The sequence below is a fragment of the Pseudonaja textilis genome, chromosome 1 (genome assembly GCF_049901715.1).
Source record: "Pseudonaja textilis isolate UNSWEBS1 chromosome 1, rPseTex1.2, whole genome shotgun sequence".
Classification (NCBI taxonomy): Eukaryota; Metazoa; Chordata; class Lepidosauria; order Squamata; family Elapidae; genus Pseudonaja; species Pseudonaja textilis.
In genome coordinates, this window is record NC_141990.1 from 177,000,616 (window position 1) to 177,026,071 (window position 25,456).

The following is a 25,456-nucleotide window of genomic DNA, read 5'->3' on the forward strand; positions in this document are numbered from 1 at the left end:
AGAAAGCAGTAATAAAATTTACATTGCAAAGATGCCCTTGAGCTGAGCTCAACTCTTGGTGAATAAATGCATGCAGTTTTCTTTACATTTCCTGCTGCTTATCTTCCAGGGTTTATTGTCAATTTCCAGTCAAATGTCTTTTACATTTATAGCAGTAATTATAAAATAAAAGTTGTAAATTAAGAAGGGAACATGTAGTGTGGCACCTCACTGAAAAAAACCATTATGTTCATTTGGCAATCAAACATCATTTCTTAAAATCACCGAGGATTTTGTTTTAATCTTATTAATCCTATCCTGAGCACATGAGTTGACATTATTCTTAAAGTCAATCAGATACAGGTAATCCTCAACTGAAGACATCAATTGAGGCCAAAATTTTTGTTGTTAAGTGAGACATTCATTAATGTCTCATTTAGTTAAATGCCCCATTTTGCAACCTTCTTTGCCACAGTTGTTAAGTGAATCACTGCAGTTGTTACGTTAGTAACACAGATGTTAAGTGAATCTGATTTCCCCATTGACTTTGCTTGTTAGGATTACAAAAAGTGACCACATGATCCCAGGATACTGTGACCATCATAAATATGGAGTCAGTTGCCAAGCATCTGAATTTTGATCACATGACCGTGAGGATGCTGTAGTGGTTGTAAGTGTGAAAAACGGTCATAAGTCACTTTTTATAGTGCCACTGTGACTTTGAACAGTAACTAAATGAACTGTTGTAAGTTGAGGACTATTTGTAGTTTGCTTCATCATTTACTTTTTTATTCAAGAGCTGAAGAAAGGAATTTAAATACTTATTTAAAAGCCTGGAAAAATGAAAAACCATGCAATTGAACAAAACTTTTCGTAAGATTCATTGCTAGCTGGAAGGCAAATGATCCTAAAATAATAATGAAAATCATACTACAACAGGCATGTAGTTAATTTCCATGCCCACTGCCACCTCCCCAAACATGAAGCTGTTCCACAAGCTGGTCCTAAGATCTAAGAGATAATGTTTGTGGAGTTTGGGTTCACTCAGTTTCTCCACCATAAAGAGTATTTATTTTTAAATGAGACACGTTGGAAGGTATCAGAGATTCACATAGAAAGAATTAGAGAGGGGGAGATTTTAAGTGAAAAATGCTGTATACAATGCTCTTTAACTTTTCTTTCATATGGACTTTTGTGAAAGAGAATTTTCTCCACTCACTGCAGTCATGACCAAATTTTGAAATAAGCTAAAAGTTCTACTTATAAGATTTTCTGTAACAACTGCACTCCAGATATTGAAGGATTATGCCACCTTATATAAGCTCATACATCCTGTTAAGATTTGTAAGTGATGCGTCGAATGTAAGACCATAAGCAGTGCCCTGCTGGATCGGATCCCTCACTTAACTAGTAGAATTGTGCTAGCTAACCCTAACCCCTCACACTGATTGGGTAATGAAACATCTGCAAGAAAATAACCAAGCTCAGAGAACACCACGGACCCCTCAAGAGCACAAGAAAACTCACTAGTCTCTCAGTGGATGACCTTCAGAGGCAGTCTAATAGAGTCAAAGGCTAATAGACATTGATCCTTAGGACTTGGCCCAACCCTTTTTTGAAGCCAGCCAAGCTGATAGCCAATACCACATCTTGTTATCAAGTTCCAAAACTAAATTAAACATTTTATATATTTAAAAAGTCATTTTTCTGTCCCCATTCTTTCATCGTCATTGGATGACATTTGGTTTTAGTATTTTGAGAAGAAAATAGCTTTTCTTTGCCCATTTTACCCACATCATACATAATTTTGTATACTACAAATTATGTCTTCTCTCATTCTCTCCTTTCTAGATTAAAAGCCCCAAATATTGCAAACCTTTCTTGACAGAGGAAAGTTTTGGACAAAGTTGCTCCACCCTCTTGATCATTTTAGTTGCCCTCCTAGGAACCCTCTCTAGCTCAATTATAACTTTTTGAGATACAGTGACCAGAAATGCACAGAATATTTCAGATACAATCACATAATTGATTCATATAAGGATCTTATGATACTGTCATCCCCACTTTCAATATCTTTTCTTATTATCCTTAATATGCTCTTGTCGTTTTTAAAGCATGTGTACACTATATTGACACCTTCATTGATCTATGTACATCACTCCAAGATCTCTTTCCTCATCAGTCACTGCTAACTGAGGACATTAGTTTGCAAGAGCAATACATTGTACAGGAACACAAAGAGTGTCCTTTGTTTGAATAATTTTCTTTCTTTAAAAGAACATTCAAGGGGTCTTCCGGTTTGCTGGGCTTCGGTGACGGCAGGAATCCGCGATCGTGTGCGGTTTCTGCTGCGCTCGCCGCTGGAGTGCCCCAATCCAGCCGGTTTTGGGGCTATAGTTATCCCATAGAGGTAACTGAAGATAGGGGAGATCCGGCAGGGGTCCGGGGGAATCGCAACCCCCCTCCTCAGCTGGCTTAACTCCCTTTTCCGAAAGCGGTGGAGCGGTGGTCAGCAATGGCCGCCACAAAGAAGCTCTCATCCGGATAAGAATTGTGCAGGAGGAAGCTGAGAAGTGAAAGTGTTGGCTGACCAGGATAATAAGTAACATTTAAATACCCTGGAATTTAAATTTCATTAAAGATATCGCTCCCAAAGAAGACTTGGAAAAAGTGGCGAATGAAAGTAAAAAGGGAAAGTTTGTTTTTTCTCATTCTCCTTCCTTACGGTGACAGCAGTTGAAAGAGAAATCAGAAAAAACCATTTTGGCATCAGCAGGTAATTAAACTGGAAAATTAAAGCCAAGGGGACAATAAAGATTTCTGAACATTGGGGAAAAAAATTTTTTTCTGCTATAAGTGGGAAGGGAGTGGAAAAGAATTAATATTAAGATTTTGCTGGAGGAGGCTGCTTGGAATTTATAAGACTAGAGCTAAATTGTAATAAGACTTCTAAAAGATATAATTGGAACTTTGCAACTGAACTGTAACCCCAGGAAGAGAAAGTGTAAAAAGAAGAAAGTTTTAAATGAAACAGTCTGTGTGTATTTGAATTGCTTGGTGACTTTGGGACTTTTGGAAATTATTATCTGAAAGGCTAAAAACATTTGGGTTGTTTAAAAATTTTTCACAATGGCATTACTTGTCGATGAACTGAAAATGGAATTCAAAAAGTTAAAAGAAGAGGAACAAGAAGGGAAGGGCTCTTCTGGCTCTGTTTTTCATTTCTTAGAAATGGCGATTTCTACTTATCAGAAACTACAAGAACAAGAAGATTGGGATGAAGAAGAAGCCATCTTTAATGAACAAGCAACAGAAGAAAAGGGAAAGAGGGGAAAGAGAATGGAGAATTTAAGACTTAAAAAACAACCAAAAAAGGGAAAAATAAGGTGAAAAATAGATACAATGTCAGAAAGCAACAGAAAAGAAGAATACAGAAGAGGGTGGAGATCAAAAGGGTGGAGATTAAGAGACAAGGGGGTAAAGAGGCTAGATTGGGGAAGAAAGGAAGGGAAAAAGGGAAGAGAAGTTACAAAAGTTTGAAACAAGATGTAAAGAAACAGGACTTATTCAGAGATAATGGGTACAAATATAATTAAAAAAGAGATTCTGCAAAAGTACATAAAGATTGTAATGTTGGATTTGTATTTGAAATAATGTTAGAAAACTGGAACATTATATGATTATAAAATGGGATAAAATATTAAAAGGAATGTGTAAAATGTTTAAGACTTAATGATAGAGTTTAATTTGCTATGGATTATTGTTTTAATTATATTATAAACTTATTACTTTTTCTTATTTTTAAAATATAGTACGTAGCTTTAGAATGTACTAAGCAGAATCCGAATGAAAATTATATATTATTTTAAGTGTTAAATTTAGAGGAAAGATATAAAGGCGTCATACTTCAATCAGTGATTACAGGAGAAATTTTGTGTTAATGAGAAAAGATACTAGATAATTGAAACAGAACAGACAAAAGATATAAGCATAATGATTTAAATTGAGATGAAATAAATAAAACAGAATTAAGAGAGTGAAAAGAGAGGAGAAGCTATATAGAAAATGTAGAATGGTAAATAAGATATGAAATGGTATATAAAGTGAGCATGAATTTGAATTTATGTCTGTATAAAAAGATGTAACCCGGGATTAAGCCGCTTTCCAAAAAGAAGTTTTATATTTTCATGTTTTGTATTTTGTTTGTGTATGTTTGTTTATTGAAAATTAATAAAAAAAATTTTTTTAAAAAGAACATTCATATATTCTTCTCAGATAATCTATTTTTTATTCCATTTCACACATTGGCAAGCCACAATCAAAGCCACTTGCTTAGTATCTCTTACAATACATTTCTTTATTTTAATACATTCATACATGTGTACCTAAGACTTTTACAGATGAAAACACTTCAGTCAATATACTCCATTTGATGATATCTTAATATCATAACAATAATTACCAATTAATTATATTTTTAAGGTTTTTTAAAAATGTTTTCTTGAATCCATTTTATTTTATGAAAAAATGTAAATTATGTTTAGGTCCTCATTTTACCAACCTCAGAAGGTTGGAAGGCTGAGTCAACTTTGAGCTGGTCCTGACCAGCTCAAACTACTGGCAGTTGGCAGAGTTAATGCAATACTGCATCTATTTGATTTTGCATGTACCGACTGCAGCTAAAATTGTATTTGGGCAACAATGGAAATGTGAAGAGATCCCAACAGATGAAAATGTAATTAAATAAATATCAGAATGTGCAGAAATGGATAACTAACACTTATAATCAAGGAAAAGAAAGAAACTGAATACTTTTTGACTTGGGACTTATTTTATCAATTGCTAGCTGAAAAAATATAGGAGCTATATACAGGGAAAGAGATGGATAGGATCAGTGCTATAAGAAAAGCATGCTGAATTGGTTAAGTAAATAACATTGTTGTTCTTATTATTGATACTACTATAATTAACATAAATGTAATGAATATTGTTGTAAACATTTTGATTATTATATCGTAAAAATATTTGTACCCAGACAATACACTGTTTGATTGAAATTGAAATTTTTATATGCTATAAAATAAAATAAAAATTGGAACAAGAATACAATACTGCATCCTAACCACTGTGCCACCACAGCTCAGTTGCATGTTTGGCCATATTAAGCTGTGGCCAAACATGAATTTAATTTAATCAGTTTATATATCAGTTTTGACAGAGCAATCTGCCTTGGCTATGATACCCTTATGTAAATTTCAAAATCAACAGTAGAAAACATAAACTGGGCAATTATAAAATGCTGAGTTGGTTTTAGAAAATAATGCTGACTTTCCCGAGTCTTTAATATATATGTAGAAGTGTAACATTTCTTACAATCCTCCTTTATTACTAAGCATTCCTTTCAACCACAGGAATGAAGTTTTGAAAACCAAGTGAAGTACAGCATATAATGCTATAATTCTCATATAAGCAGGAACGATCAGGAGAACGTCAAGCAATTTTGAGAATGTAATCAAGGCTAATGTTAATGCTCTTTTCAGTGGATGACTTTAAACTCCAAATCAAAGTGAAAGAGATGATGGTATTTAATTGTAGAGAGGTGAAGGGTAGAGAGAGGCACACTATTTCTAAACCAAGAAAAAATATGATATTGAGACCTAGACATTTTTCTTTTAACAAAAGAAAGGATCACATTTAAAGAGGATTTTATGTTGCAACCTCTCTTTGGCAAGTCTAAACAACTTTTTTTTTTTAAAGAGAGTTAAGCATAATTCTGGAGAGGGAAGCCACTCGGTCATTTGAATTAAGGCAGCAGATGAAGTTCCAAAGAACTTCAAAAGAAAAGAAAAAATGCTGGATTCACACATCATGTTGAACCAGAGCTGACAATGCGATTTGCTCAGTAAATCATAATTGGCTGAGCATGCATAACATGCTAAGCAAAACCATGATTAAGAAACACACTGCACTGAATAAAGGAACCTCTCAAACAACATTGTGGCTTCATGTGATATACTAATCCCAAATGAGAATCGCTCAGTGGGTTTTCAAGAAACAACAGTGTCTTTTTATCTGTATACAAATTAAGTAGTAAAGAAAAAATATGAAACTGTATAGATGATATTTACTTTTTAATGGAATTCTAAACCATCCTTTTTCTCCTCCAATTATGCCCACTTAGATCTTCCTTTTATTCTGTATTTAGGTTTCCTAATCTCATCTTTACCCATTCCGTTCTACAGTCTCACAAGCCATATGTCACTATTAATACTTTTTACTAAGACACACACAGCAAGGGGAATTATAGTAGTTATGCATCAATTTATAATTAAATTATTAAATTACTCAATCTATTACAACAATTAAAATAGATCTACTGTTGAGGATATAATTATATATCACACATTTAATAATCTTATTTTTGTAATATTGGCCAAAAAAATTACATTTCATAAATCAGTCTAGAATTTTCAATCTATGCCTTCATGTGAAATGAATCCCATATCAACTGATATATGGAAATTATTTATAGCATACTTACATATATTTCACTGTGATCAAAGCGTTGTTTGAGATTGCTGATAAAGGTTTCCTCAGTAAGGGGCTCCAGAAGAACCATATCTCCAACCCCAATCATATTGTCGAGAAGAGATGTCTTCACCTCCATTTTTGCCATTTTTTTTTTACTGTAAAAATAAAAAGAGAGATTAACATTTAATATAACATTCAAATTATCACAATGGAGGAATGAAGACCTGTAATAGTTATTTCTAGTATACAGCAAAACAGGAAAAAGTATTTGGAAAAAGATTGCTTATGGTAAGATGGATGGATAAATAAATAAAACAGAAACACTCAAGTGGATGAAGAAAATAATTATTTCCACTGTCTGATTTTACTATATAGAAGTTGGGAAAAAACTGTTCACGAAAGTTCAAAGAGCTATTAAAATTTTGATTTCCTTATTTCTATAATTATTGTTTGCAAAAATTAATGTATGTCTCATGAGGAAAGTCAGCATAATAACTAGCTTTGAAGAACTGACCCAGGATCTCTGAAAAAGAACCATCATGAAATAACACTTACACAATTTGTTCACAAAGTTTAGACCATACATAACATCTTAGTAATTACAGATCTATACCCATGGCAATTATTTTCTTGAAGACTATATATGCCTAAACCCCAAGCACTGATTGGTAAATTCAGAACTACCTCTAAAATTCTGACTTGGCGCATATGCTGCTTTCTTGATCTTTCATTTTAGTACAACTCAATAAGAGCGTGAGAAAGTAAAGGTAATAATTATAACAATTCAATCCAGGATTGTAAATGATATTCCTTGCTTCTCTGACTGTATCTGACTAGGGTCTTCACTTGTAACTCCAACTTATGTTAAGTTATGTTAAAGTCAGGTATATTAAGTGATTTTCTATTGTTGTGGCAAAACTACTCATGAGCACATGGCATAGACAGACCTACTGAGTTCTGAATCAGAGCAGGTAGTACGAAGTGCCAGAAGAAAAGCCAGCAAGAAATATCCAGGGAATTCCAAAGAAAAGGGTCTTGTATGTGGGGACAGAACTCCCAAAAAGTGTAAACTGACCCCAGTGATAAATAATGGAAAGGAGACTATGAATTGGGAGAAGGGAAGATTTAAGAGGCAACTCCAAGGGTGAACAGAAGAAGAAAGGCAAATTGCAAATGCATGATCTAACTCAAGCTCCAGCTAAATACAAATGAAATACAAATTAAATACAAAAGATCCCATATTTTTTTGATCACCTTCCCCTTTTCTCTTCATTTGCCTTTATTTATTTATTTATTTTTTCAATTGCTTACAATAGGAATAAGTAAAAACATAGTTATGAATACATGGATACATATAAGAAAAAGAAAAAAGAAAAGAAAAGAAACAATAGGACAGGCACATTGGTGTGCTTATGCACGCCCCCTACAGACCTCTTAGGAAAGGGGTGAGGTCAATAGTAGACAGTCTAAGGTTAAAGTTTTTGGGGTTTGGGGAAGTAACTACAGAGTCAAATAGAGTATTCCAGACATTGACCACTCTGTTGCTGAAGTCGTATTTCCTGCAATCAAGTTTGGTGTGATTAACCTTGAGTTTGTGTCTATTGTTTGCTCGTGTTGTTATGGTTGAGGCTGAAGTATCCATTGACAGGTAGAACACTGCAATGTATAGTTTTATATACTATACTTAGATCAGACTGAAGGCGGCGTAGTTCTAGGTTTTCTAGGTCTAGAATTTCGAGTCTGGTGGCTAAGGTATTCTGCAACAAGTAGAGGAGTGGAGAATTCTTCTTGAGAAATATTTCTGGACTTTCTCAACTGTGTTAATATCAGATACGTAATGTGGGTTCCAGACTGATGAGCTGTATTTGAGTATTGATCTAGCAAATGTTTTGTATGCTCTAGTTATTAGTGTAATATTACCAGAGAAAAAGCTACGTAAGATTAGGTTAACAACTCTTAACGCCTATTTGGCTATGTAGTTACAGTGGGCTCTAGCACTTAGGTCATTAGAGATGAGTATTCCAAGATCCTTTACAGAGTTTGGATCATCAACAAGGTCTTGGCTATTTAGCCTGTATTTTATTTTCTGATTTATTTATTTTTTTGCCAATATGTAGGACAGAGCATTTATTTGTTGAGATTTGATGTTACCATTTGTTTGACCATTCTGATACATAGTCAAGGTCTTTTTGAGTATTGTCTGTGGTGTTGAATAGCTTTACATCATCAGTGAAAAGAACGCTTTTGCTCTTAATATGATCACAGAGGTCATTTATGTGGAGTATGAAAAGAGTTGGTCCTAGAACACTGCCTTGGGGGACACCACTGTTAACAGGTACAGAATTTGATAGGAAGCTCCTAATTTTGACCATTTGTTGTCTGTTTGACAGGAATGCTTCTATCCAATTATGCAGGTGTCCATAGATACCATAAGATTTTAGTTTTAGGAGTAGTTTGTCATGTACCACTGAATCAAAGGCTTTACAGAAGTCTATGTAGATTGCGTCTATTGTTTTGCCCTGATCGAGTTGTGTAGTCCATATGTTTTAGCAGTGTAAGAGTTGCAGATTACATGATAGTTTTTTCCTGAAACCAAATTGTTTATTAGAGAGTAGGTTGTTTTGTTTCTAAGTGGAGGATGATGGATTGGTTAATAATTGATTCCATGACTTTGCAGGTGACGCAGCATAAAGAGATTGGTCTGTAATTTTCAACTAGGCTGGGGTCTTCCCTTTTTGAAGATGGGGATGACCATGGCTTGTGACCATAGTTTTGGCAAGGAGCTGGTCCTGAAAGATTTTTCAAAGATTATGCTTAGCGGTTCGGCTATGGCAGTAGATAGCTTTTTTAGGAAGTAGGCACATATTCCGTCCAGTCCAATAGATAGAGAAGGTTTTAGATTGCGTAGTGCTTTTTCAACATTGTCTTCTGTAAAATTGATATGCATTAGATCATTGTAGTTATCTGTGGTTCGACTAGGAAATACTGGGCATGATCCATTGCTGTTTACAAATAGATTGTGTTAAAGAGGTTGGCTTTAATTGTGTTGTCGTTGCAGTCTTTACCATTAGGTCCTTTCAGGGGTGGGATGGACCTTGAGTCTTTTAGTTTGTTGTTTACAAAACTGTAGAAAGTGCAGGTGGAATTGGTGCGTAGAAGGTTTTCTTCTTGTTTAATGTGATAATTAGTGCATTCAGTTTTTATCTGGTGGCATAAATTTTTATATCGGCTTTTGAAGTTGGCAACGTGACCAGATTTGTTTTTCTGCCAAAGTGATTTCTTTTTGGATTGAAGCTTCCTTATTGTTATGGGTAATTTGTTTTTTCTGGTTTTGGGAGTTGTTAATGGTACATATAGTTTGATGACTCTTTTGACTTCAAGTAAAAATATGTTGTAATGGTCTTCTACAGTATTGCATCCAGTGAATAGAAATTGCCAATCAAGGGATGAGAGATCATTGTTTATAAGATCATAGTTGCCTTTTTTGAAGTTAGGATTGGGGATTCCGTCATTGTGATGATTTTTGTGTGGATATATGTTGAGACAAAAGTCAATCATGTTGTGGTCACTGTTGGAAAAGGGTTCTTTAATTTGTATTCCGTAAATTGAATTCAAACTATTGCAGAAGATGAGATCGAGGCAGTTGTTAAATTTAGTGTTGTTGGTTACTAGTTCTAGTCCCAGATTTGTTACTGCATTGTAGAAGGTTGCATGTGTGGGTTCAGTTGTACATTCATTAAGGGTCCAGTTAATATGAAGTAGATTGAAGTCACCAAGAAAGATAAAAGCATGTGGGCAGGATGCTGCCCATGTTCGATGTCATAATCAGGGGCTCTGTAACATAGTAAGAACCGAAATGTTATATTTAAGGAGAGTTCACAGATGATGATCTCAGGAATAGCAAGCTCCTAGGTCACTTGGATGTTTTTTAGATGTAGGGAATTTTTATAGAAGATAGCAACAGTACCTCCTCTACAGATTTCACAATCTGATCAGTAAACATGATAGTCTATTACTGTGGTAATGGAGTCAGGGAGAGATGCATTGAGCCATGTTTCTCAGACAAATATAATGTCGAATTTAGCCATATTTAGTAAGAGGAAAAATTCAGGTATTTTATTTACAAGGCTTCTTGCATTGAGTAGCTTGCATTTAAGGCCCGTTGTGGTTGGAATAGAGGTAGTTAGGGGCATGCGTACCTAGTTTTGAGTAATGTTGGATTGGATGGGGTGGGGTTGGATGTGGAGTTGTGGGTTGTGTGACTTTCGTTTGATGCAATCAGCTCGGTAGTCAATGTATGGGTCCTTTTTTCCATTGTCTAGACGGTTTTTGAGTTCTACGTGGAGTTCACAGGAGTGGATTCTTTGCAGTATGGATAAGTCTGGTCTTGAGTGAAGATTTTTGTGGCTGGGATTGGTTTTTGCAATGGCATTTATTGTATGAATGAATATGCATTTGCTGGACTCATTTTTGCATACAACTCTAGAAAATCTTGGAGCCAAGTGCTGTCATTGTATTTGTACCCAGGGCTATCTCTGGTTATTTCGATGATATCTTCAGGAGAGATGTTTGTTGTATTTGAGTTGCTTATGATATCGCAAACTTTGGTGATGTCATCTGATTCGTTGGTGTCTTTGACACCAAATAAGATGGCATTTGGACGTTTCTGTTCACATTCCATGATGTCTTTGATGAGTAAGGGGATATTATTTGTGGAATTATTTGATGGTATAGTAATTGTTTGTGGCTGTGGTTTGGTGGTTATTTTTGGTTGTAGTTTTGATTGTAGTTGAGGTAGTGGTTGTGGTTGTTATGGGATTTGATTTTGAGCTGATAGGTAACAATTCTACTGAGTTTCAATCCATTGTTGATATCAATACCACCTAGTACAAACTAGTAGGCAAAGAGGCAGGATGCTGAGTGTCAGCCTGGACAGCCACCACTGATGCAGCTATCAAGGCAAAAAAGTCCTTCTTTACCCAGATCAAGCACCAAAACTTCAAGAAAAAAAGGATGTTCCCTCAGAGTCAGGAACTTAGTGCACCAGATAAACCATTTTCAGCAAACAGCAACTGCACATGTAGTATTCTAAAGTCCTGGTAGCTCTTACATAACTGCTAACATTTTGTTGTATTATCAAAAAGTAAAAAATTAACCATCTTTCCAAACAGAACCCCCAAGAAAGTATTAATTTCTACATGATGCTGATATAGTTATATTTTTAGCTGTTCCTTCAATTCAGCTTCAGAAAAAGCAGCAAATTATTAGACCACATATATATAATTTAGAGTAAGTATTCATACTGGAATATTCAATATTCCATTACTATATGAATATTCAAACATGTGAATCAGAGTCTTAATGCATCTTAAGTATGTTTATTATTGCTTACATTTGCAATATATTTATAGTTCTTCATCAGGTACCTGAATTATTCTGACTCAAAGAGATGACATGCACCTGTATAAATCATTCAACAAGGAAAGCATCCCTTTGGTTTCTATTCAGTAAAAATCATGTGTGTGCATGCCCTAAAATCACTTCACAGTTTTGAGTAGGGACCCTGAGGGCACTTCAAAGTGCTTCAATTTATGCTCTGCATTGGGTCTAGTATTTATGCAAACACATTGTAGTGCAGGAAAAGAACAATGAAATGGACACAAAAGGGAAGGAAAGTACAGGAGTAATTGGGTTCATATATTTTACTTTGTTGGTGTGACACAGATTTTTGGCCATTGGTTAGACAATTAATATTTCTTATTAATTCTTCAATGACTCATGGATATCCTTCTCAATGAAAAATACAGTTTGTACAGCAAAGTAAAACATACAGCATTGACATATTATGGAATAACGCAGATACCAATTCACAGTTTTGATCCATGCACTCAGTAAGAGTAAAACTTACTTTAAATTCAACCTATAATTAGCAAAAGTAAAATTAGAGAAATGTGTTCCCCCAAGACACATTAGCTTGGACTAGGATAACGTATTTTGTACTATATGTCTTGTTTGTTTCTGTTAATGATGCACTAAATAGATTTGCATTCAGTACTGCAAAGCCATATGCAAAGAATATGTAAGGCAGCTAAATATGTTTCATGTTTTTTTTCCTAAATATGTATTTTTACAAACTCTGCTTCCTGGTAGTAGAACATTACATGTTTTGGGGGATGCGGTTTTCTTCAATAAAATCCTATCTTACAATACATTAGAATCACAGCAAATAAGATGAGCCAAATGTTGTACCCATTCCCACACTCAGCCTTGAATGCCAAGCCATGTGCATGTTGTAGAGCAGGGGTGTCCAGCTCGATTTCATCAGGGTTGTGTTTGACCTTGGGGGGCTGGGGTGGACATGGCCAGCTCAATGTCACTCGTGTTGGGGGAGCCTGTGGCGATCTAAGTACTCTGCCAGCAGGCTCCTAAGCTCTGTTTTTGGCCATGACAGCCTCCTGCAACCCTCTGTCAATGAAAATGGAGCTCCATTTTCACTGGCAGAGGCACCAAGGGCCAATCCTTTGCTGTTTCCAGAGTGGCCCCGCAGGCTAGATCTAAGCACCCTGTGGGCCGAATGCAGCCCACAGGCCTTGAGTTTGACACCCCTGTTGTAGGGTATGGGCTCTGGAAAGTATCTGAAAAGAGTGCATGAGCACATATGAAGCCTCTCTCTTTTAACTATTAAAGGTTCTAGGTCCTTTGCAAGGCTTAGATGGATCCTTCAGTAGTTGTCCCTGCCAAAATAACAGTGGAATAGTGGAGGCCTGCTTACACTGAAGTAAAGCTCTAGGAAATACAAATCTGAACAAAGGGGTGATCTTAAATTTGATTCTTCTTGCCTACAAGAGATAATTAAAACAGTGAAAAGTTGAATGTCCATTATAAACTTATATACTAACACCTTAGAAAATAAGATTATAAAGGACATTCAACTTTTCACTGTTTTAATTATCAAACACCAAATCTGATGCAAAGTTGAACATCCAACAATTGAAAGAAGCTGTGCTTGACAGGGTAACATGGCGAATATTTGCTTATAAAGTCACCAAAAAATTACTTATTTCCAACCACAATATGGTTATAGGTTGTATCAATATTTTTCAGCAATGTGAGTCAATGTGGGCTCTAAGTTCCATAAAAGGGAGGCTGTTATGATGACAAAGCTACAAACTGTAACAAAAATGTGATCCACTGCATTAAAACCCACTGCATTATGCTCCAGTAAACTGTGGTTTCATTACGATATAGTTCCATTTTATTCTACTTTAGTCAGACACCATTTAAAGTAACATGATCAGTATAAGACACCATACTTTAAAAGATTCGGAGAAATTGAAAAAAAATCAGAAAAAGGGAATATAGATGATCAAAAAATTAAATTAAATCCCATGAAGAAACACTAAAGGATGTATTTACATAAATTATACCTGAAAGGACATCATATGGAATTACCAATTGTGTTCTCTGTTGTTTGAGTGCAGGACACTCAAACAACAGAATGATGGATTCCAATTACACATTAGGAAAAAAAAACCTTCCTAACATTAGATATGTTCAACTATAGGCAAAACAGCTATGTCTCTGGAACTGTTTAGCCAAGATTTCTGCAATGATAAAACTTCAATGGCTTTATGGATTCCTACTAATTCTAAGGCTTTACAAATCTATGTGCGTGTTTTTTATATTAACACTGCAGTAGGTAATCATTTTTTGGCTATTGAACTTTTCAAGTTCTGGTAGGTCAAAGGGTCTCCCTTCCCCTCTTTCCAAAAAATATTTCATGTCACTGGATGAGCCCCGGCAAAGCACATGGCCAGGTGGCTTCACTCTTCATAGAAGAATATCTGAACTGTTAAGAAAAATGTTGCAGGCCAAGGTGTTTTAACATTATTAAAAGTATTCACCATTCAATGGTGTTTGTGGATTTCTTTGACCTTGCCTTAAAAAAAAATCAACAATTATCATAGCATCTCTATGGCAATGTTCAGACCAGAGAACAAAAGGCTACAAAAGTTTCCTTGAGCTGGCGGAGGAAAAACTAACCTAAAATAAGAAGATCAATCAGATCAATACACATGAGCTGCTTTTCTTTAAACCCCATTAAACTACTTCAGTGACATAGTGGAACAGTTCTTTATTCCAATATGAACAAAAGCAAAAATAGAGGCATCAACATTCAGGAATGTTGAGTAAAGGTGTTTAGGAACATCTTCAGAATGCTAATTTAAAGCAGATTCATCCTTTTAGTGGCTACAAATCATCAGATACAAATCATTCCCCCAGCGTTATCTTCTACTGAGTGAGTGCAAAAGCCATTTTTATCAGATATAATACTAATGCATGCAGATATTAAAAGTACAAATGTTAATTCTCCTCCCTTGATGGTTTCTACAGGTTTTTTTTTGGTCTTATAACCAAATGATGGTTATATTCAAATGATATGTATGAAAAGAATCATCACAAGGCTTGAGCTCTTTAGCTCTTTTCTATCCTCTTATGATACTGTGATAGTAAACTTTAAGTTACACCATTTTAAGATTAAAGCTAAATGGCAATCTAGCTTTCGATCTATGCTTCAAAGGTTACATTTGCATTCCTCTTGCAGAAAAGAAATACATATGGTCTCTGGAATGATATTTCCCCTCCCTGCCTGCTTCCCTGCTCCCCCCCCCAGATCTATGTGATTCCTTGAAAATAAAGCTGTTCATCCAACCCTCAAGGTAAGATAGATATGCTCCACTACTTACATATAGTTTATCCAGCATCCACAGAGCATTGCATATTTTATCTTGTACTTTGTAGATTTTACACTTACATATATATATATACATAAACATACACACATATATACATATGTACACACACACACACATATGATGGCAAAATTTAACATGACTACCAGTAGTAAGACAAAGATTGTAGGAGACAGGAGTTGTACACCAGTTATGATATTTCAGCCAATCTGTACCATTAAGTTACAGTATTTTTTAGGTTAGATCTCATTCCTACAAGATAATACAATATTCAATACTGAGATTTTTCTTTCAATAGATTTGAAAAATTAATAAAGCTCTTTCTGCCTTCCCTGTATTATTTCAGATGAAAATTATATCCAGCAAACATCACCGTGTACAATCTATCTATAATGGTCACAGACCAAGGTATTCTATTTTATTCCTTCAGCTTGATGCTTATTAAAATATCTTAGAAATCAGTATTTCCTATCAATATATCCCAGAATTCTGGGAACTGAGTTCCACATATCTTAAAGTTGCCAACATTGAAAAACACTGGAAATGTATAAAAATTATCTAGCAATTATCAAATTGCTCAAGTACACCAACACTTGAGCAATTTTGTTAATAAACACCTGCCTGCATATGCATGACAGACTGAATTACAAACAAAATGTTAGTGCAAACAGTGGCTAATCCCAAAATTAAACCAGGTCAGAGTAACAGCAATTTTTGGTTTGCAAAATTCAGCCATGAAATATGTAATGTAAAGTTTGCTTTTTCATTACTTACCAATCCATGGTTAACTGAACTAAAATGATCACACAATATACTAAATTCACAGGGATGGTTTGTATTTATAATTAAGCCATGTGATTACTATTTAAAATTCAGTATCAGTTGACGCATGTTCCCTGAGTATTTAACTACCCTTCCCAAATAAGCAAACAAAAAATGGTGCACTATTCAAATCAAACAAGTCTTTATTACGGTCAAAGACCAGCACAATGATGCACTATTAAAAGTAATGCTAGTTCCACTATGTTTATAAGAAAAAGAAAGGACATCCATTTCATATTACTTTATAATTTTATCATTACAATATCAAACATTGTTTTAGCTTTATAAAATTAGGCTCTTTTACAGGAAAGTATAGTTCTTATCATCAAGAAGGGTTCTGTTTGACTGGTTTTTAAATGCCTTAATCATCAGAGCAGAATTAGAAATAAACAAACAGGCTTTTTAATAAAGGACACTGAAGGAGAAATGATAAAGAAAAATTAGGCTATGATAACTGCAATCTAGAACCAGAGTAAGGCATTTGTAATTGATTGCTTCTTTCCCCTTTCTTCACATTAGATATATATGGGGGAAATGAGCATTGGTACTTGCTTGAACGCCCTTTCTTGGGGAGTCGATGGGAGAATCCAGACGGGGTAGTCTCATGTCTGAGTTGAATTCTCCAGATATGCGTCCCTGGTAACAGTCCCCAGTCAAAATGAAGGCGAAGCGAATCCAGTCATCCTACTCCATTCCAAAGGCAACTGGGACTCTAGACCAGACAATCCACAGGGTAGGGCTGGATTTTTCCTGTTGACTCCACAAGAAATGGCATTCAGGCAAGTATCAACACCCATTCTCCACTGAATCGACAGGAGAATCCAGAGTGGGACATACCAAAGCTGGCTGTCCTACGGGCAAGCATAGGTCTGGTCTGGAGTTCCTGCCACGACATGTACCCCTTGTAAGGACCTGTCTGCCGCAGGCTGCTTCCACTGAGGCAAAGGTGTCCCGTCTATAGTGTCAGATGAACGGTGGCAATGATGACCATGTCGCCACCTGACAAATCTCCTCCACAGAGGCCTGTATCACCCAAGCTGGCATCATGGCCTTGCTCCTGGTAGTGTGCCATAATCCTTCTGGGCATTGGGAGGGCCTGGAGTTCATATGTCAATACAAGCCCTCAGCCAGTGTCCAACAGTGGAAGGTGTAACCTTATATCTCAGAGTCGATGGTTGAAAAGATACGAACAGGGACTCAGTCTTCCTGATAAAAGCGGTTCATTTGATGTGAATGTGGAGGGTCCTCCTCACGTCCAAGGTATGCCATCTCATCTCCAGAGCATGCTTAGGCTCTGGACAGAAATCACGCAAGATCAACTCCTGCGAATGATGGAACAAGGAGTTCACTTTAGGTAGAAAGGCAGGGTCCAGCCGCAGAACCATCCTGTTCTAATGGAAAACACACAGGTCCTTCCTCGCCAATAAGGCCACCAACTCCGAAATCCTTCTGGCTGATGTAATGGCCACCAGGAACACCACCTTTTACCTCAGGAGGCACAGGCTGGCCTCTCGAAGTTCAAATGGTGCCACAGTCAGAGCCTGTAATACTTTTGGTAGGTCCCAGGTGGGATACCGGTGCACCACTGGTGGCTTCAGGTTTGTGGCACCCCTAAGAAAGTCTCTCACTCTAGGGTGCTGGGCGAGAGAGGTCAGGTTCTCGAATGACACCACTGAAGCCAAGGCTGCCACTTCCGTCTCAAAGCATTCGGTGATAGACCACTGTCTAGACCGTCTTGCAGAAATTCCAGAATATCTGCCACCAACACTGAAGTGGGTTCAATCTGTCATCTTGAACACCGACCACAGAAATTCTTCCACATTGCATCATAAATCCTAGTGGTGGAAGGCCATCTGGCTGCTGGAATCATCCGTATGACCTTTGTGGAGAATTTCTCCAATCTCAGAAAGTTTCTGCTCAAATGCCAGATAGTCAACTGTAGTTACAGGGGCCCTGTATATTTGATGGGACCCTGAGGGAGAGACTCTATCCAGGGGAATGCTCCAAGGCCTGGAAATTGACAGGCTTACCAGATCGGCAAACCATGGTCATCTGGGCCAGTGTGGAGCTAGTAGAAAGACATCCACCCTCTCCAACAGCACCTTCCTGATTGTATCTGAAATCAGGGGAAGTGGGGGAAAGGCATACAACAGGCCCCGGGGCCATGGACAGCACAGTACGTTGACCCCTTCCACCCCTAGTGCTGGGAACCTTGCAAGTAATCTTGGAAGTTAAGCATTCGATGGAGAGGCAAAGAGGTCCAGAATTAGATGGCCGAAATGCTCCGAAGGCTCCTTGAAAAGAATGGGATGCAGGCACCACTCCGACTGGTCGACTGTGGCCCTGCTTAGCCAGTCTGCCTGCACATACTCATGAGATGTGCTCTGCCCATATCAATAGTAGATGTCTCTCTGCCCAAAGGCACAGTAGGGTCACTTCCTGCATTAGGGACCTGAACCTGGTGTCCCCTTGCTGATTGATGTGGGCCTTTGTGGCCACATTGTCTGTGAGGAATAGAATAGGCTATCCCAAAACCTCCTGCTGGAATCCTTTGAGGACCAACCGAGCTGTCCTGAGCTCCAGACAGTTGATATTGTGACATAGCTCCTCTTGTGTCCACTGTCCCTGAATCACCTGTGATCCCAGATGGGGCCCCCAACCAAACAGGCTGGCATCAGTTGTGATGGTCACTCTTCAAAATTTCTTGAAGCAACAACCCCAAGTGATAGCCTGGGACTGCAGAGTGAGTGAAGTACCCTTGGTGGCACTCGAATCCTCGCTGTTGAATTGCCCCAGCCCGCCTTTTGATAGGGAAGCAGAAACCACTGCAGGGACCAGGTGTGAAATCGTGCCCAGGGAACTATGGCAATACAGGAGATCATTTTGCCCAGGATCTGAGACAGCAATGCGAGAGGAGCCCCTCTGGTTCTGACCTGTCAAAGCCTTGATGCTGCCCCATCACTCCTGGGACAGAAAGACGTATCTGGTTGAGGTGTCTATAAGCGACCCCAAATGTACAAACCGGGTCAAGGGAACCAAATGATACTTGTCCATGTTTATTGAGAAGCCATCAGGATATCATCCAAGTAGCACTGGATCCTGGTGGGTTCTGAGGTATGCTGCCACCGCTGCCAGGATCTTGGTAAACGTTCAAGGAGCCAATGACAAGCCAAACAGGAGAGCCATGTACTGAACATGGTGGCTGGCATAGCAAAAGCACAGGAATTTTCGGTGATTTAGATGAACAGGCAAGTGGAGGTAAGCCTCTGTGAGATCCATAGAAGTCAAGAAGTTTCCCTCCTGAATCCCTTCCAGAATGGAATGGAGAGAAAGCATTTTGAATCTTCTGTAGACCAGATGCCTGTTGAGTCCCCTGACATTTAGAATCATTCTCCACCCCACCACCCCGGAGGCCTTTGAGATAATGAATAACATTGAACAGAACCCCTGCCCCCTCTGGTGCACAGGCACCAGTTGGATGGCCCGAATATCCAATGAATGCTGAATTACTGATTCCATGAGGTCCCTCTTTGCCAGATCTCTGGAAACAGGGCAGCGGATGAAACATTTTGGGGGTGAAGAGAGAAAAATGTGGTCTCCAAACTACTGGGTCGGGAGTAAACCCCCAGTGTGACCCATTGTTTCCTGATCACATCTAGAAACATCTTGGGCACAGGTATGGCTTCAGCCTCTGTGGTCACTGTAAAAATGAAGTCCTCAGGATCTGAGTCATCTTGAGGAGGTATCCTGGACTACTGGCTGCTTTCTGAGGTGAGCCGTGCTCTTAGCCTTGAGTAGAGGTTTAAATAGGCTGGGATGGAATAAGTCTTTGGTGGCCAGGATGCTAGATGATTCACAGTGAAGGTAGCCTCCGGGACAGACCTTGCAGCAAGTTATTCTCCTTCTCTAGTAGCTACGGCCATATCTGCCATAGCACTTGTAGAAGGTGGGAAGTAAGAAGGCAAAGGAAGGCCCTGCTTAATATATTTCTCACTAGAGCCCCATGGAGACCAGGCTTGTACGTATAGGTTACTGGGCCCTGCAATCATCTCTGGCTGAGGCCTGTCCTCAGAAAAATGGTGAGAAAGGGTGTCAGCAGCCACTTTGGCCTCTGTTGACTGCTTCTGACATTCTAAGTCCTTTCTAGCTTTCTCAAACTCTTTCTCTGACCCAGCTGACCTGGATCCAGTTGGCATCTTCCTATCTTTAGCCTGAGGCAAAGGTGATAAAGGAGCTTTCAGTTGTGAGGAAGTTCCCTCACGGTCAGCTCCTCCAGCCTCTATTCTGATCCCAAATTTCCTGTAACTCAGTTTATTCCAAGACCGGTTCAGCAACAAGGCAGGCACTTGCAAATTGCTTTCATTTTCTGTTCCGGAAAGTCCCTTCCGCAGCTGCAGTATTGATCTGGGGCTTCTTCCAGCAAGCCAGAAGTTGCAGACAAATTTCTGAAAAGACAGTTTTACAGCTCCAAAGGCAGTCTTACAGCTCCAAAGGCAGTCTTAAGTGACACACAGCTGCCACAGCTCTCCTCTAGCCTTCAGAACCGCCAACTGGAAACAATTGTAACAAGCGCCAGAGCATTCAACAGCTGATTTGGGAGCTCGCTGCTAGCCGCAAGGCAGTCTTAAGCGGAAGCACTGCTGCCGCGGCTATTTTAGAGTATGATCAAATGATCGATCAGGGACTCCAGCCCCCTTCTGCAGCCGCAGAAAGCTTCCAGGGGGCTTCTGTTGCTTGTTCCGATGCTGTTTGGTCCTCCTCTTGTAAAGAAATTGAATGGAAGAATCCAGGGAGTAAGAAAAGTCTCTAAAGTTCAGAGCCTCTGAACAGACATCTGAACGAGCTGAGACTGAGTTGAAGACTGGGGACCATTACCAGGGAGGTGTGACCTCAGAATTCAACTCAGTCTGAAGAGCACATGACATGAGACTACCCACTCTGGATTCTCCTGTCGACTCAGTGGAGAATATAATTTTTTTCAAAGACAAACAGCAGTCTCATTTAAACAGCTCACCTGTTAATCATAGATACAGTAATCAGGAATTGTGTGCAATGAATGAGCAAATTGGTGGATTAAATTCCTCTTGTTCTTGTTGTTGTTTTTCACTTCTGTTCGTTGGTATCTGATTCTTGGAGACTACCTGGATAAGTCCATGGAGTTTTCTTGGCAAGGTTTCTCATAAGTGATTTGCCTTCGCCTCCTTCTTCCTGGGGCTGAGAGAGAGGGATCGCCCCAAATTCACTCAACTAACCTTGTGCCAAGGAAGGACTAGAACTTAAGATGTCTGGTTTGTAGTCTTAACCACTACACCAACCTGGCTCTCCTATATTAATAAGATAAAATCACTCACTGCAACAGTGCCAAAAAATCTGAGAATGGAAAACTGAGATATTTGGGAAGTTCAGTTAAAATCTCACCAGAAATTAACCATAAATTAATCTGTACAAGGATAAACTCTCAGTGACTACGAGAAATGTAGCATCTCATATCCCTTGTTTAATATTCTATTCGTGACTCAACAGCATTCTTTCCTATTCAATTTTATGTACATCATAGATAGCATTTCAATTTTAGAAGTTTCTTGAATGCTTGAAAATGGGATAAATTCAAGTATCTGCAGCTAATACGAGATGTTTGAACTAATGAGTCAATCCCACATGGCATAAGAGTCAAATTGATGTCACTCAACTGTCATATCATCATTAGGCTATGCATAAAGTAGTCAAAGGAAATATTTATAGGAGTGTGGATAGACATGAAATAAACACTTCAGCATGATAAACTGAATATAGTAAGATCACAGTGGTATTTCTTATCTCACTTTCCTTCCAGAGATTGGATTGATAGCTAGAACTTAGTCAATGACTTTAAAAATGCAGGCTTAACACTCCACAAATTCCTTTAGCATTTTTGCATGTGTTGATTAGCAAACAAAGGTGTAAGATCCTATTGATCTTAGAAATAGGTAGCTATCTGCTACTTTCTTCTGCTATCTGAAGCTCACTACTGAATTATCTAGTCATGTATCACCACATCCCAAGTCAGTAACTATGTTTTGTTACTGTTATTCATGTTATATTATATCACATAATATTAACTATGTCATTGTTATTCCTAGCCCTGCAGCCAGTATTTTTACATAGCTACCATGGGTGACTTTTAAAACTATGTAAAAGAACCTGCCGAAGTTGACTCCTAAACTCTCTACTACTACTGCATAAGACTTGTTGGGATTGTAGCAAAATTGCTACTCCAGTTAGTAGATTTAGAAGGGTACAGAATACCCCATCTCTTGTTATTTTTACGTGAACAGCTGCACTGTGTGCAAGATGAAAAATGAGGAACCCTTAATTGCAAAGAGCAACCTAGTCCTAGGGCTGTGTCATGCTTCAGATCTGATTCCCAAAAGGGATACATGAACTCGCAGGGACATGTACGAAGCATCTGTTTGCAACTCTAAAGAGCAGCTGGGTTTTTTTAAGACTTGCAGAGAGAGGCTATGTGTGAAACACTGCACTCCAAAGCAGCTTTTTAAAATTTAAAGTGCTACACATCCCTGATTATGTGCCGTCAAGTCAGCGTCAACTCTTAGTGGCAACATACAGTATTGTCCATTTTTTTCATGATGATCTATCCCTAATTGGCCCTTTAGGTCTTCCAATGATCATCCCTACTTAATCCCAAAAGGAGAAGTGGGATATTTCTACATGGACTGGAACAAAATATTTTGGATTAGTTCACTTCCGCTTTTATCTGAACATCTGAGGGGCTTCAATCTGTGCAAATAATGTTCTTCTTTATCTTACTCCCAACTTCCACCTGTTGAACTGAATGATCTGACAGAGAAGTGTACTCACCTTGCATTGAATGAAAGTATGGTTCTCCATACAATCCAATACTTTGCTCAAATTATATGGAGGAGTGTTTTTAGATCTCAGATTACATAGAAGAACGTATACTTACCTAATTCTGTGTGAGTACAAAAAGTTTAATATAGCAAAGCTGCATGCAGGCAAGAGAAGAACAGTGAACAGAGCTGCTGTTGCCTACCTACTGTGAAGCCCTCCAAAAATTCAGATGAGCTCTTGAAGAGTGTTTAAAAGAATCATGAAACATGCCATCAAAATATTTAGGTGCCTTTTCTCTACAAGTGATCCAAAGCAAAAGTATGAAAGTGGCACTGCCATTGTTAAAAATTAATACAGCATTTTTAATAATTTCTAATATATCTGGATTCGTCTGTTTTGAAAAAAACTAAAACACAATTAACTTTAAGCAATAATAGAGAAGTTAGATATAAAAAAGACTGCATAGAAGATGCATGTATTATAATAAAATGACTATCTTAGGCACAGCAGACAAAAATAGATCATTTTAACTCTCAGACAGTAGGATAAAATACCATGTACAAAAAAATTACTTGAAACATAAAACTGATTGACTATGCATTTGTCTTAAAATCACCATAACTGTATGCTTTCCCAGGGAAATCTTTCTAAAATGTGCTAGATATAAACTTGAGGGACAGCTCAATCATGATTTCCAGGATTTCATCCTTCCTTTCAAATTAATTATTTCATTCTGATTGTAATTATAAAAACAGAACAGCTGGAACATTACAGTAGCCCATGACAGAAATGCTTGCAGAACAAAGATTAAAACTGACACAGAATACAGCTATTCCTTGATTTGTGACCAGAACTGAGCCCAAAATTTCCATTGCTAAGCAAGGCAGTTAAGTAAGTTTTACCCCATTTTACAATTATTTTTTTTTGCTACAGCTAAGCAAATCACTGCAATTATTAAGTGAATCACATGGTTGTTAAGTAAATCCAGCTTCTCCCATTGACTTTTGTTGTCAGAAGCTGGCTGGGAAGGTTAGAAATGGTGATCATATGACCCCGGATCAGTACAACTGTGATAAATACATATCAGTTGCCAAATTTTGATCATATGGCCATAGAGATGCTGCAACGGTTGCAAGTGTGACAACTAGTAAAAAAAAGTGTCATAAATCACTTTTTCCCCAGTTTTCACACTTTTGACTTTTGCAGCATCCCCATGGCCACACGATCAAAATTCAGGCACTACTACATCAATCACTTAGTTCAGTGCAATGGAAGTTTGAAGAGCCGTTAACTGAATGGTTGTACATCGAAGATGATTTTATGTGTATGGAATACTCTTCTGAACGTTTTGAAATATTCAAGTAAATGCCAGGCTTATTGGATAGCTTATTGGCTTAGTGGATAGGGGAATGTGGCATATTCTAGCTTCACCTTTATTTATCTATTTCCCATAAAAATGGAAGGAGATTGCAGCTTAATTTAGTACTTTATTTAGAAATGTGCTCACATGCCCAGAATTGTTTTTATATAAATCTTACATAACAGCTGTTCCTATCTATTCTGAAAGAGTTTTCACCACATGCTTTCAAAAGTCAAAAGGTAAATTGGATGTTCTGTAATATTTTACTAACAATTTGATGGAAGAGTTTGAAGGACTTTTTAAATTTGCAGATGATACATAACTGAATGGGACAATAACCACACTACAGAAATAAAATTCAAAATGAACATATTAGGTCCTAAAAATAGATTAAAAGCAACAGGATGAAGTTCATTAAGACAAATACAAAGTTCTTAACTTCGGAACAAAAGTCAAATGTAGGATACCTGACTTATGAAAAAAATATCTTAGAACAGTAATTAACCATAAATCAAATTTGAGTCATTAAGTGTGACATTTCTGCTAGATAAGGCAAATGCAATTTTGGCCTGGATCAACAGAACTATTGTTCTGAAATTGTGTGGAATAATTATTCCTCTGATGCATTCTTCCATAGTTCATATCAAACATCAAATATCTCTAAGAAGGATTCAGAGAAACTTGAGTGAAAGTAGAATTAGAAAGTAAGTCCTATGAGGAGAGATTGAAGATGTTTAGCCTTGAGAAAAGATGATAGAATAGAATAGAATTCTTTATTGGCCAAGTGTGGTTGGACATACAAGGAATTTGTCTTGGTGCAAATACTCTCAGTATACATAAAAGAAAAGTTACATTCGTCAAGAATCATCAGGTACAACACTTAACAATAGTCATAGGATACAATAAGCAATCAAATCATACTAGGAAACAGTCAATATAAATAGTAAGGATACAAGCAACAGAGTTACAGTCATACAGTCATATGTGGGAGGGGATGGGTGATAAGGAGTGATGAGAAGATTAACAGTAATAGTAGTGCAGACTTTGTATTAGTTGTACAGTGTTGAGGGAATTATTTGTTTAGCAGAGTGATGGCTTTTGGGGAAAAAATGTTCTTGTGTCTAGTTGTTCTGGTGTGCAATGCTCTATAAGCACCGTTTTG

General features: G+C 37.6%; 1 protein-coding gene across 4 annotated transcripts in view; it reads right to left on the bottom strand.

Annotated features, from left to right (window-relative positions):
* The window catches only part of MYO1B (myosin IB), a 137,143-nt gene that overhangs the window by 105,753 nt on the left and 5,934 nt on the right, over positions 1-25,456 (bottom strand). For all 4 annotated transcript variants that reach the window (XM_026696887.2, XM_087919784.1, XM_026696886.2 and 1 more), the window contains exon 2: positions 6,521-6,665. In XM_026696887.2, the coding sequence (XP_026552672.1) occupies positions 6,521-6,655 (135 nt within the window). In that variant the 5' untranslated portion in view covers positions 6,656-6,665. The remainder of the gene's footprint in view (positions 1-6,520; positions 6,666-25,456) is intronic.